General features: G+C 53.1%; 1 protein-coding gene across 1 annotated transcript; it reads right to left on the bottom strand.

Moving 5' to 3' along the window:
• Positions 1 to 1,125: 1,125 nt before the first annotated feature.
• On the bottom strand, positions 1,126 to 11,127 carry gna13b (guanine nucleotide binding protein (G protein), alpha 13b). Its single transcript, XM_086184320.1, has 5 exons — positions 10,768 to 11,127; positions 7,683 to 7,912; positions 5,888 to 5,938; positions 4,303 to 4,503; positions 1,126 to 3,297 (listed from the first exon to the last, which is right to left on the bottom strand). Exons 1-5 carry the CDS (start codon positions 11,048 to 11,050, stop codon positions 2,926 to 2,928), a joined length of 1,137 nt encoding a protein of 378 aa, XP_086040446.1. The 5' UTR covers positions 11,051 to 11,127; the 3' UTR covers positions 1,126 to 2,925.
• Positions 11,128 to 13,000: the final 1,873 nt, after the last annotated feature.

The following is a 13,000-nucleotide window of genomic DNA, read 5'->3' as shown; positions in this document are numbered from 1 at the left end:
GAGAACATGGAGACTCACCCAGAAAGACCCCGTGCTGCAGCCGGGGCTCCACCCACAACCTTCTAGCTGGGGGGCCACAGTGAGGACCACTGCTCCACCGTGCTGCTATGGAGCCAAGTTTGTTCCCAGTAATGTCCAGAGAACACTACTGGAAGCATCTAAGAAACCATTAACAATTCCAGTCATGTGACCGCACTTTCAGGAAGTGCACTTCACCTTGATTCCTCTTGAACTGAAGCACACGGGGCGAGTGGTGAGAGAACCAGAGCAAAAACCATGTTTGTGCTGACTAGTGACCTAAAGGATCCAAGGCGTTCAACTCATTTTCATCTCCATGGTTACACAGCAACCTGATACGTCGATACTACTATAAAAAAATGACTTTCATTTTTCTTTAAGATCATCAAATATAAAAATGGGCCCATCTTACCTCGTTGTCCCATCAGGGTGCTTCCATTCTTGACCTCTGAAGTATTAATGTGCACACACACACACACAGTTTAAAAAAACGGTTGGATTTATTTAGGAGATCAGAAGACGGCTTAAGTTAGACTACACTGGAAGTGGGTCTACGTGAAGAGACCGAAGTGGAGGACAGACGTGATACATGGGGACATCAAACTGCCCGTGAGGACACCAAGTAGAAAAGCTCTGATCAGGATGAAGCAGAGTTTGGAGAGTGAGGCTCAGCCCACAGAGGCCGCGCTGCTCATTAAGACACTGGCGTTGAGTCTCTTTAAACGTTATAAAAGCAATAGGTGGCAGTTGCATAGTCTGGCCTCTGGAGGGAGACACTGATCAACAGTCACAGGGACCATCATCAGAAACCTTGAAGGCAAACAGGAGTGGACATCAGAGGAGGCCTCGGGCCCACACCAGCTCTTCCTCATCACCATGGCGATCATGCGACATGTTGGAACTGAGATTAGCACCCACCCCTTAGTCCTAACCTTGAGGGAGTCTTAGTTCACTTGCAGAGTCCTGGATCTTTGCCCTAGACCAGGGGTAGGGAACCATGTGCCATGGAGGGCCGTGTGTGTGCAGGTAGTCCTTCCAACCCAACACTTTAACAGGTGATTCCACTGATCAACACTCCTTCAGCCACAGAGGAGTGTTGATCAGTGGAATCACCTGTTGGTTGGAAGGACAACCTGCACACACACGGCCCTCCATGGCACATGGTTCCCTACCCCTGTGCTAGCAGAACCTGTTCAGACTTGGCCCCGAGACAATGAGCTCAGACATGGAGGAGGTCACATGTAACCTCCGGTGTGGACGCGCAACTCAAGTGAAGACGGCACAAAATGTCACATTTCCATATCTGATCTGAGGTCTGTCACATTCAACAGAAGGGACTCGCCTTGGACACGCCGGGTTGTACACGGGCCACGACGTTCCCCGGGGGCCATTTTTCATTGAAGTCCTTTCTCAAAGTTTTGTGCATTGATCACATGACCTTTTCAGGGCGGAGAGGAAACAAGGGGACTACTTAGAGATGGGCTGGGGGGGTCTGTTCACATGTCGTTCAATGTGCTGCAGCTAAGGAGCTAACAAGCTTCTAATGATAGCGGGGCAACTTTCCTTTCTTTCAGCAAGACGCCTTCACAAAGACAGAGTTAGGACAGAACTACCTCCTAGAACCCAGGAGCTGCCGTCGGTCTCTAATCACACGCAGGCGTGAGACCTGGTGAGCTCCACCTGCAGCTAACGCTAAACTGCAGCCCCCCATCCCAGAGCGTGCTGCTAAATGAGGCAGTAAACTCTGTGGTACAGTTCTGAAAAACACGTTCATCATTCAACAAGGGGCTGCTGAGGCAGCCATGACTGCCTCAGCGAGTCTGGTGTCTTAACAACAGGCTTCAAGTGATTACATGACACGTCCATCCGAACACAGGCACACACACACACACGTACACGCGCGCACACACACTGAGCTGGAGAGGACCAGGAGGACATAGGGTTTGTTCTGCTGGCCCATTCAAGAGACAGCCATCAGCCAGCTGGTGGGGGCTGGTGTGGAGGAGAGGGGCGGAGCCTGAAGAACCGCTGGCAGTGGTTCACCATGAGCCCTGAGAAACAGTTCAATGCCGTGAGTCCCTCAGGACCCCTAACAGCATGCTGTTCAGGTTCAGATGAGGCCCCCGGGTGAGAACCCATCAAATATAAATAAAGAAAATGCATAGATACACAAACTCAAACATTAGAAGAAGACAATTAGACATCTAAGGTTAGACCGCCCTTCAAACAGGCATTTCTATGGTGTGTGTGTGTGTGAGACAGCCCTGTTCTTTCCTGTTCAACTGCTCAAAGAGGAAATCCCTGGCCCTGCACTATGATGTCATCACCAAGAGAGCAGTTCGAAAATCAATGTGTGTCACACATCGACACAGAAGCGCCAATTCCAAACAGCCCCCCCCCCCACGCACGCACACACAGCAACAGTGGTCAGAGCAGCATAGAATAAACAAAGCACAGTGTGAAAATTAGAGCATCACAGTGGGAGGAGTCACTGTTAGAGGCTGCTGGGGGCAGTGTCCTCTGGAGGGAGGGGACAGGCTGGCAGTGGGTGGGTCAGAGGTCATTTACAGTGGTTTGAAGGTCACATGTTGGTTGGAGCTCTGAGCCAATGACAGCTGTTGTACATCCCAGTGAACAAGCTTGGTAAGGCGGAGGGCAAGCCTCTGTGTGTGTGTGTGTGTGTGTGAATGTGGCGGGGGATGGCGGTAGTAGTGGTGGTTTTATATTAATACAAAGTCAAAGTTCAAAATGAGGAGCGGGTCACAGTGGAGGAGGGAGGTGGACAAGTGGAGGGACGTCGCCCGCTCCCCTAAAAGGCTGGTGGCTGGGGTGAGGAGGACAAAGGCACCTAGACATCCACGTCCTGTCTGTCTCCACCCGTCTCTCCCCCCCCCCCCGCCTGTCCCCTCATTGTAGCATCAACTGCTTGAGGTTGTCGTGCAGGATGGTGTCCTTGACGTCACGGAACACCAGCCGGATGTTCTCAGTGTTGATGGCTGTGGTGAAGTGGTGGTACAGGGGCTTCTGCTGCTGCTCGCGCCGCTTCTTGCGGAAACATTCCACCAGGAAGCGCTGGACGTCCGCCAGGCTGCCAGGGTCACCCGAGAACTCGGGGAAGTAGTCTTTGATGGACACATGCTTGACCTTCTCCTCCAGCAGGTCCGTCTTGTTCAGGAACAGGATGATGGAGACGTTGCTGAACACCCGGTTGTTGACAATGGTCTCAAAGATGTTGAGGGACTCGCTGAGCCGATTGGTCTGCCGGTCCTCCATCAGCACCTGCACAGGTGACAGGCATGATTACCAGACTCTCACCACCTGACACAGAGACAGCGTTGTTACGGCCGGGACGTCAAACTGGACCCGCCTGAGACCTTGGACAACCTCGGGTGCCACCAGCCCACGTACCTGCTTCAATCTTCAGTCTGATTTTGATATCAGGAGTCAAATGTTTCTGATAATGACAGATCAGGCGATCTACAGCTGGTGTACGCCAGAGCATCGTCGTGACGCACCACGGCGGATGAATACGGCTGGTGTACGCCAGAGCATCGTCGAGACGCACAACAGTGGATGAATACGGCTGGTGTACGCCAGAGCATCGTCGTGACGCACAACGGCGGATGAATACGGCTGGTGTACGCCAGAGCATCGTCGAGACGCACAACAGTGGATGAATACGGCTGGTGTACGCCAGAGCATCGTCGAGACGCACAACAGTGGATGAATACGGCTGGTGTACGCCAGAGCATCGTCGTGACGCACAACAGTGGATGAATACGGCTGGTGTACGCCGGAGCATCGTCGTGACGCACAACCGTGGATGAATACGGCTGGTGTACGCCAGAGCATCGTCGAGACGCACCACGGCGGATGAATACGGCTGGTGTACGCCGGAGCATCGTCGTGACGCACAACGGTGGATGAATACGGCTGGTGTACGCCAGAGCATCGTCATAAGGCTCCGTTGAACTGTCAGGACGACACTACAGACATGAGAGAAATGAGACGGCTGCCACTTGGTTCTCAACTACCACCAACACGTCAAACGCTTGTTGGTCGCCGCCGCCATGAGCAGGAGAAAGTTCAACTCACGCAGGTGAAAACCAGAACTAGCAGCACTACAGCCTCGTATTCTCAGTCCGGTCAGTTAAACAGAGCAAACAGAAGAGAAACGCTCCATCCCAACACCTCAGGGCGTCTGGCAACCGAAGGGTTACTGTTCGATCCCCACTCAATGCACTCTGAACTTCTCCACCTGGGACACACTCATGTCGGACTCACCTGGTCGTATTCAGAGGAGGAGACAAGGAAGAGGATGGAAGTGACAGAGTCGAAACATTCGAACCAGCGCCGCCTCTCTGAGCGCTGACCGCCCACGTCCACCATCTTGAAGGGAACATTCTTGATCTCAAAGTTGTACTCATGGATGCCCTTGGTGGGCTTTCTGGCCAGGAGGATGTCCTGCTGGCTTGGGAGGTAGTCCTGGAAGCACACCAACCCCATCAGACACCTGTTCTCTTCATCTAAGGCCCCCCACACACCCCCAAACACACAAAGGTGTTGACTAACACACCACATATTCCTGGAATACCGGAGGGCATAAACAAGTGAGTGTGTGTGTGTGTGAGAGAGAGAGTGTGTGTGTAAACACCCAGAAATACTGAAATACCTGGCCTGTTTGATTCTCTCTTTCTGGGATACACTGATGGTTATTTCTATTCCCTTCAGTGCTCAAACTGAAGAACCTGAAGAACAGTGTAAAGACGAAATCCCGTTGATTGACAGGTCACAATGACACCTACTGATCCATCAAATTGTGAAAAGGCTCACAGTGCATTCATGTGTGCTCCTTCTGTGTCCTCCTTGTCACCAAATGTCTCTTTAGTCCAACTACAAAACTCCTGAGCTGAGGATGGAGCAGCAACCACAGCTGCATCCACTCCCTTCTGCTCACCGCCACCATAAGGGAAGCATGACACACGCGTGACGGTCCCTGATGACTGACGGCACGTTAGTGGCCCCTGCCCGAGTCAGTCATTCTAAAGTAATACACCCCCCCCCCCCGTCATGCCGAGTTCCGTCCACAAATGATAGCTTTGTCGTTGATCATCTCCTGGCTGCCTGTGACAGCTGAACCCTGACAACTCAACCGTACTCCTGGTTGGAGGACGGCTCCTGTGACATCATGGTCCAATGCTCCGTTCAAGCAGCCCTGCCTGGCAGTAAGACAGTAGCCGGGGATTCAAATGCCCCGCCCAGCATCACCATGTTAGGAAACTTCATTTTGTTCCATGCAATTTATTAAAATTCTTTTAGGTGTGGCACCACTTCACCAAGGACCCTGATGTCCACACTGGTGCTGAGAGACAAAAACTCTAGCACTCATGATGACACTAAGATCTGCATCGGCCCCAGGAAACCCAGCCCCGAAGCCCCGTTGTCCATGAGAGGCGGGTCCCTGCCGTGCTGACAGCAGACTTTCATCATGTGGTCTGAGGCCAACAACCTAAGAACAGGAGTCTGTTTTCAGCCGGGACTCGGGAGGATGAGGACGGCTCCTCATCTTGTTCTGGCTGCACCTGCCGACGGCGTCACTAACCTGGAGCCTGAAGGTATCGGTGCTTCGCCACAATGGAAGCAACTCCGTCAATTTGAAGCACAACTACAATCAAGCTGAATGTAATAACCTGATGTTTTCTGACATCATTTAATGCAGTGTGGGCGTGGCCTCCACTGAGGCAGCACCACTCCTTCCTGACTCCAGTTTCACTTCTCTTTTCAACACTCTGCTGTCACACCCATCAGCCATCCTGCCTGCTGCTGGCCCTCTGATTGGTGGAGTCAAAGCAGGGTGGGCGGGACTTACCGACTGGCCGAGCTTTCCCAAATTGTCCAGGAAATACTTGACAGACTCCCCCTGAGAGACAGACGGGGGTGGGGGGGGGGAGAGAAAGAGAAAGAGAGAGAGAGAGAGATATGAATCTCCATTGATGTCAGATTTCACATGAGCCTAAACACACACACACACACTATCATTTCTATCACATTTAATCCAGAATTGTGTGTTCAGTGGAGGCGAGTCAGACTCTCGTGCTGTAACCTGATGAAGACACACCATCAGCTGCTGGTTCAGGGCCGGTGCTGCCACTCAGTCCACAGTCCCTGAAGGACATGATCTCAGAGCAGATCCAGTCCCTGAAGGACATGATCTCAGAGCAGATCCAGTCCCTGAAGGACATGATCTCAGAGCAGATCCAGGAGTTACCGAGGAGAGCAGGGAACAACCTGCTCCAGCACAACAGTACGCAAGCAACAACTGCTGCTGCACTGGTTTTTAGAGTTCCCACCAATGCAGAGAGGGAGAATAATGTCAAGACCAGGAGACCTGGAGACCAGGAGAACTGGAGACCTGGAGACGTCTATCACCAGTTACCAGTAGCTGTCCTGCTAACATGGGTTGAGCCGACCACCACAGCCCCACCATCACCACCAACCTCCTTTATCTGCTCGCCTTCATTTCTTTTCTTCTTTTGTGGTTCAAAGCTCAGGGTGACCAGACCAGCAGCAGTATGGACGTGTGTGTGTGTGCATCTGTTATTGTGAGTCAATGTAAGGTCACCAAAAGTGACCTGTCAGCAGCGACCCATCAGCCAGAATCGACTGTCTGGGGTCTGAACAGGCGTAGCTGTGCGTGGTTTTGGGTGGAGGGGAACCACAGAGCGGCTCAGGACAGATGCTTGCAGCGCAGCGAGCCCGGCGCTGCTGACATGATCTAAAGCTGTGGAGAAAACTGAGGGAGGGTGGAGGAAGGGAGGGTGGGAAGGCGGGGGCAGCCCTTCATCAGTCTGTGCCGGTCTGTGTTCGCTCGGCAGCTGCAGAATGAGGTGGCGCTTTTATCCGCTTTGTCAATGCTCGTCTGTACGCTCAGCAGAGGGCCCGGCGCCCCCCAGTCACACGCAGACAGAAGGAGACGCGGGCTCACTCAGAACTACGGCGGAACCCAAACACCAGAACCACGCTTCAAGTCAAAGCAATCCCCCTCACAAGACCCAAGCGTTGTTACCGTGAGCTGATTTGTGGTCGCATCAGCGGTCGTGTGATGTCACAGACTAATGAACCCCGGAGTACAGCTAAAACTTCTCGGCTGCTTGATGGAGTCTTGAGTGTGACTGACATGCAGGTTCTACAAGGTCAGCATGAAGTCCCAATCATGCCTGATCAGTCACCACGGTGGGAGCTGTGGTTCCAGTTTACAGAAGTTAGCCTGACGAACACCACCATCAACCATGCACACGGAGGAATGACGGCTCGTCAGCTGCGCCGCCAACATCTACGGCCTCATGCCATCTCAGACGCCAATTCAATCGAGCAGCTCTTTGTGTTTGAGCCCCCGTTACCATCCTCCATGCTGCTGTGACTCCAGCAAGAGGTCATACAAGGTCAAGGTCACCTCGGTCAGCTGCTCAGCAGTCAGAGGTAGATCATTACAGACTCTGTGTGTGTGTGTGTGATGAGACAAGTTCAATTCTTGAATGGAGAGAACTCAGGTGTTGTCCAGGTGTATCTCAGACAATCACAGGGGAACAAATATTGCAGCGTAGTTCTCCTCCCATCATGATCCAGCTCTACCGCTGTGTGGGGGCGGGGCCACATTCACTCACCAGCTGGAACTCTCTGCGGCGGTCGTAGGCGTTCTGGATGCCCTGGTCAGCCCACAGGGCCTGGATGGACGGCAAGTAGTGCTGAAACACCTTTGGCTCCACCATGCCGTGACCATGTGCCATCATCGAGCGGGTGTCGAAGGCCATCATGGTGTCTCCGTGCCGCTGGTTGGACGGGTTGCCCCATGGGATATGTAGCTTCTCTCGAGCATCCACCAACACTCGAACACCTGGATCAGAACACACGCCACCGTCAGACCATGGCACCTTCATCACGAGAGAAGGCCAGCAGCTGGGGGCTGAAGTAAAGCGATGACCTGAGAAACAGACTGACTCTCACCACAATCGTGTTTGTTACACACAAACCCGACTGCGGTGAGATACGTCACGTCGGAGGAGAGCGGATCAAAAAAACCCTTCCAGGTATCAGAACCAGGATGCGACCCCTCTAGGACCGCTGTCCCGATGTTAGAGCAAAGAAAAGCAGCCTGCTGATGAGAGCGGTTGTGGGTGGACCTGGATCAGCACGGCACGTCAGATCAGATCTAATTTGTGCATGAAGTCTCATCTCTGACCACACCAACAGCGCCAGGCGCCAGCAGGTGGGCTCGGTGAGCGCCGCTTCATCTCTGACTGAAGGAAACACCGACAACTCAGGCACATTTTTTGTGGCAGATTCTTGGTGATGTCATCAGTCCCACGTCTGCCCTCACCAGAGGTCGGAGAGAGATGAATCACAGTCAGGTGGTTCCCCACTGACAGCGAGGGGAAGCCCCGCCCACTATGCTATGTCACACTTGTGTCCATATGTGACCGAGTTACTCCTCCAGAGAGCAGAGTTTCCTCTTATCAACCGAAACTACGTCAAGCAGCAACACTTCCCTCTAACTGAAGCTGAGCAACCCCACAGGTCACACTTCCCTGTTCTCTCACACACTCACACACACACACACACACACACACGAGTTCCTGTCTCTATGGAGGTGTCACGCATCTCGCTGCATGTTGCTGTTGAATAACCTTCGATGTCACACTGAGGGGAAGTCCATCAAGCTGGATGTAGAGGCAGGCGGGTCGATGTGGTTAGAAGGCGGATTTTGCACCATAAAGAGCTTCATTTTATTTTATTATTTATTTTATTATTATTCATTTTCATTTTGAGTTCTGCACAATGCTCTAAAAGTGACATTTTATCTTTGCTTTTATTATCATTTTTACACTTAAATTTATACCGTGACGTGCACCGTGACTGCGAAGGACATCAGTTGATGGCGTGATATGAATCGTAGGTCATACCGCCCAGGCCCAACAGATGTAGACGTATCAGAGCCAGAGTCCAGAACTTGGTGGTTCCAGCTCAGAGGCTTCCGCTCCTCACACTCGCCGGCGTCGCTCATCTACTTTCAGTTTCTTCTGCTCGCCATCAGGCGGTGTCACAGAAAACAGAGTGAAAATAGGAAACTGACTCATTTCCCAGTATTAGTAGACAAACTGCCTCTGATGAAGGCTGACGAGCCACATTCATCAAATCACCGATGCCTCAAACACACCCACTCACACACACTGGACTGCAATTATCAGAAAAGCAAAAGAAACACGATCCTCCTGACGGCCGTACCCTAGCGCTAACTCAGGGTAGAGACCCAGGACTGGCAGTGACAGCGGCGCCACAAACCGATTCCGGTACCGTGTGTGGCCTCAGGGTCGTTTGTGTAAACAGAACCCTGTATTTGATGGACCCTCGTTCCTTCAGTCCCCTCCTAATAAAAGGAACACTGCAGATGTTCCATTCAGCTGCAGCCTCACCAGGAGGGGGGCTAAGAGGACCGATGCACTCAGAGCAACTGGGCTGTGAGGTTTTTTTATTAGTTGTTTATGAGGAACCATGTACTTCACCAGGAGGTTCTACCAATCCAACCTGACTGGTGCCGTTACATCACTGCCATGGGAGATGAGTGAGGTTCTACTGGCTGTGGGAGGTCACGCGCCAGGCTGGCCAACTACAGGGATGAGACCCAAGCAACACAGGAGCAGGAAGTCCTCCTGACCACGGCTTTGGTCCATCATCCCAACATCAGGATCACTTTGAGAACAAAGAACAACAGAACCCATCCAACGTCACCTTCTAGGAGGCGGACACAACTCACCAGCAATGAGGTCAGCACCCACCGACAGCCCGTTCACAGCTGGTCGAATTGTGAGAGACCAGAGGCAGCAGGCAGGTAGTCGGACCAAAGCGCCGCCAAGTCAAACTGCTGAGCTTTGATTCACCTGAGACCAGTGAGAGAAACCGCGGCGGCGCTGAGAGAACCAGAGAAGCAGCACAGGTAAAATCACGGTGTCCAGAAGGTTCTGCTGTCATCTCTTATCGTCAGGGGAACAGGGGCGGGGTTGGCGTTGTCATGGCAGCAGAGGCAGAGATTCACTCATGTCCTTACAGTCACTCTCTCAATAAAATAATTATCTGTGTAATAGTCTCTGTCTGACACCAGGGCCTGCGAGAGTGTGTGTGTGTGTGTGTGTGTGTGTGTGTGTACGTCACACACTCGATGCAGGCTGGCTTTCCCAGCAGTCGCCAGTCCAGCTGATGTTCACCTTACAGTTTAGGCTAGGCTAACATTCAGCTGGAGGTGCCGGTCCGCCTGCAGCAACAGAGCCCAGTTCGGACAGGGCCCGCAGGTGCAGGGCCGTCCGGGGGGACGACTAAAGGGCAGGTTGGCAGCCCACTGGGTCTACGCGGTCAGGGTCTCCACACACACTGATGTGACGTCCGGGGCCGCCAGGTGGAAAACAGCAGGATCATGTCAAACTCTTCCCGCGTTAGCAGCAAGCGAGGGGCCGACTGAAGGTCCCGGACGCCGGGAGTCGTGATATCAGAGACCGGGCGCGTCCCTGCAGCCCCGCCGCGGAGACCCACACACAACATGGGCGTTTCTAGGCAGCTAGCCGGACTAGCATGCCGAGCCGAGCCCCTCCGCGCCTCCGGCAGCAGCTAGCTCGGCTACCAACCTCCCACTCCCCGAGAGACGGGTCCCACACGCCCGCCTCCACCTGTCACCGGCCGTGGGAACACCGCGCCCCTTACCTTTGATAACGTTGCTATAGATGGTGGCTCTGAACTCCTCCTTGGCCTTCTGGTCGAAGTCCTGGCCGTGGATAATGCGCATCTGCTTCAGGAAGGTGGACTTGCCGCTCTCGCCCGCCCCGAGCAGCAGGATCTTCACCAGCCGCTTCACGTAGGTCTTGTCCCGGCTGAGGCACTTGTCTATCTCCTTGGACTTCCGCAGCTGCTCCGCCTCGCCGCTAGTGAGAAGACAGTTTGGGAAACAAACAGATAAAACGGAGCGGGACGGCAGGAAGTCCGCCATCTTTGAAACAACTTCATCGATGCGAAGTGAGACAGTGAGGAGGGCTCAACTCCGCCGGAGCCGCCGCTGCTGCTGCCTTCACGGGCCTGGGAATCCCCGCTATCGCCCCGCCCGCGCGGCCCCGCCCCCCTTCCGCGCCGTCAAAGTCCGGCTTCTGACACACCCGCGACCAGCAAACACGCACCGGGTCACTGGCTCGGAGTTACCGGCAGCAGGCAGAAACACGTCCAGCAACGTTCACCACGTTTACTAAGAGACCCATCTCAGTGTAAACATCCGGTCCAATCAGGTCCCTGTGTCCCTCGCACAGACCACCGAGCTGAGCCGTCACGTGTCCGCAGCACAGAACCTCCCAGAACCTCTGCGAGCCCATCTCCACATTCAGGTCCCCAGAATATTGAACCAAGTCCACAGTTTTTGCGGTGTACCTGAACGCAGCACAATTGTGAGGTACGGTGGCGGGCAAGGCGCGTTCACACCGTGTATCGTGAGCGCGCCTCGGTGTTGGGCGGGTCCTCGGGGTCCTGGAGCATCTCTGATCCACTGCTCTGGGTCTGATTCCCCTCCGTGGCTCCTGCAGGGGTCAGAGAACACAAACCTAGCAAGTCCTCAACCTGTGAAAGCCGGAGTGTCAATTTACCCTCGCTGTGTGTGTGTGTGTGTGTATGAGTGTGTGTGTGAGTGAGTGTGTGTGTGTGTGTGTGTGTGTGTGTGTGTGTGTGTGTGTGTGTGTGCGTGTGTGAACTCAGCTCATGACCACATCTCAGTGAGTGGACGGCATGCTGGTTTACTGAGTTGGCACTTGAATTATGGGACCTCCTTGGTGGGGGGTGTCCCAGGAGACGCCCAGAATGAAAGAGTCCTCTAACATCTAACAACGGTCGTACAATGAGACACACTGACGAGGCGAGCGTCATCACAATATGACACATCAGAAATGATTCCCCTCAGCAGTACTGTAGTGGTACAAGTACACAGAGAGGACCCCCAGAAGGTCCTGGGAGGAGGACCTCCGACTTTGCTGCTGTTGATGAAGACGATGGCGATGATGTACCTGAGGTCATCTCATGACATCACACTGACACAGCTGTTGTCACCCCCAGCAGACAAACCTTCATCTTGCTCCTCCTCCTCAGGATCACAGAAGAGTTTCCAGGAAGTTTACAGGTTTCCGAGGGATGAATATTAACGTGACGCTCGCGGTCCCATCAGCAGGTGTTCATGTGCTGACATCATCATGCCAGCACAGGTGATGTCACCGGATCTGTTGCTGTGTGACAGCTGTCCTGCTGTCCTGGCAGCTGTGAGTGTGTCCCCCTCTCACGCTGGTTATTATACTGCTACTGTACTTTTCTTCATGACTGTACTCTACTGTGGCGACTGCACTACAGTAGAGTACTGTAGTTACTAAAGTACTATACGATACTTCCTATACTCTGAAGAATTTGCCAGCACAAATTCTTCCCAACTGTTCACAGACATTTACATTCCTGAATACTTTCAACGTCAGAGGTGCAGGGATGACTCGTCAACGTGGCCGTTCATCCGCCACACTTGGGGTGTGAAAAGACTTGCTATGCTATGCTATGTTATCCTGTGCTATGCTATGCTATCCTGTGCTATGCTGTGCAATGCTATGCTATGTTATCCTGTGCTATGCTGTGCTATGTTATCATGTGCTATCCTGTGCTATGCTATGTTATCCTGTGCTATGCTATGCTATCCTGTGCTATGCTATGCTATCCTGTGCTATGCTATGTTATCCTGTGCTATGCTATCCTGTGCTATGCTATGCTATCCTGTGCTATGCTATGCTATCCTGTGCTATGCTATGTTATCCTGTGCTATGCTATGCTATGCTATGCTACCTGTCTGCTGGCTGTAACTTGTGTTCTCTGTGGAGAGTTGAGTGTGCTGTTCTTCCTCAGCTCTCCTCTCCCACCAAGCTTC

This window comes from Aulostomus chinensis, chromosome 18 (genome assembly GCF_037954235.1).
Source record: "Aulostomus chinensis isolate RoL2024-O1b breed Wild chromosome 18, RoL_Achi_v1.0, whole genome shotgun sequence".
NCBI classification, from domain to species: Eukaryota; Metazoa; Chordata; class Actinopteri; order Syngnathiformes; family Aulostomidae; genus Aulostomus; species Aulostomus chinensis.
This window is presented reverse-complemented; position numbering and strand designations above follow the sequence as displayed.

Excerpts from the sequence above, each read along its gene's own strand:
- gna13b (XM_086184320.1), bottom strand. The coding sequence starts at position 11,050 with ATGGCGGACTTCCTGCCGTCCCGCTCCGTTTTATCTGTTTGTTTCCCA. Across the intron at positions 5,939-7,682 it reads GCCGCAGAGAGTTCCAGCTG|GGGGAGTCTGTCAAGTATTT; the intron begins GTGAGTGAATGT and ends TCTGTCTCTCAG. Across the intron at positions 3,298-4,302 it reads CCTCCTCTGAATACGACCAG|GTGCTGATGGAGGACCGGCA; the intron begins GTGAGTCCGACA and ends TCACCTGTGCAG.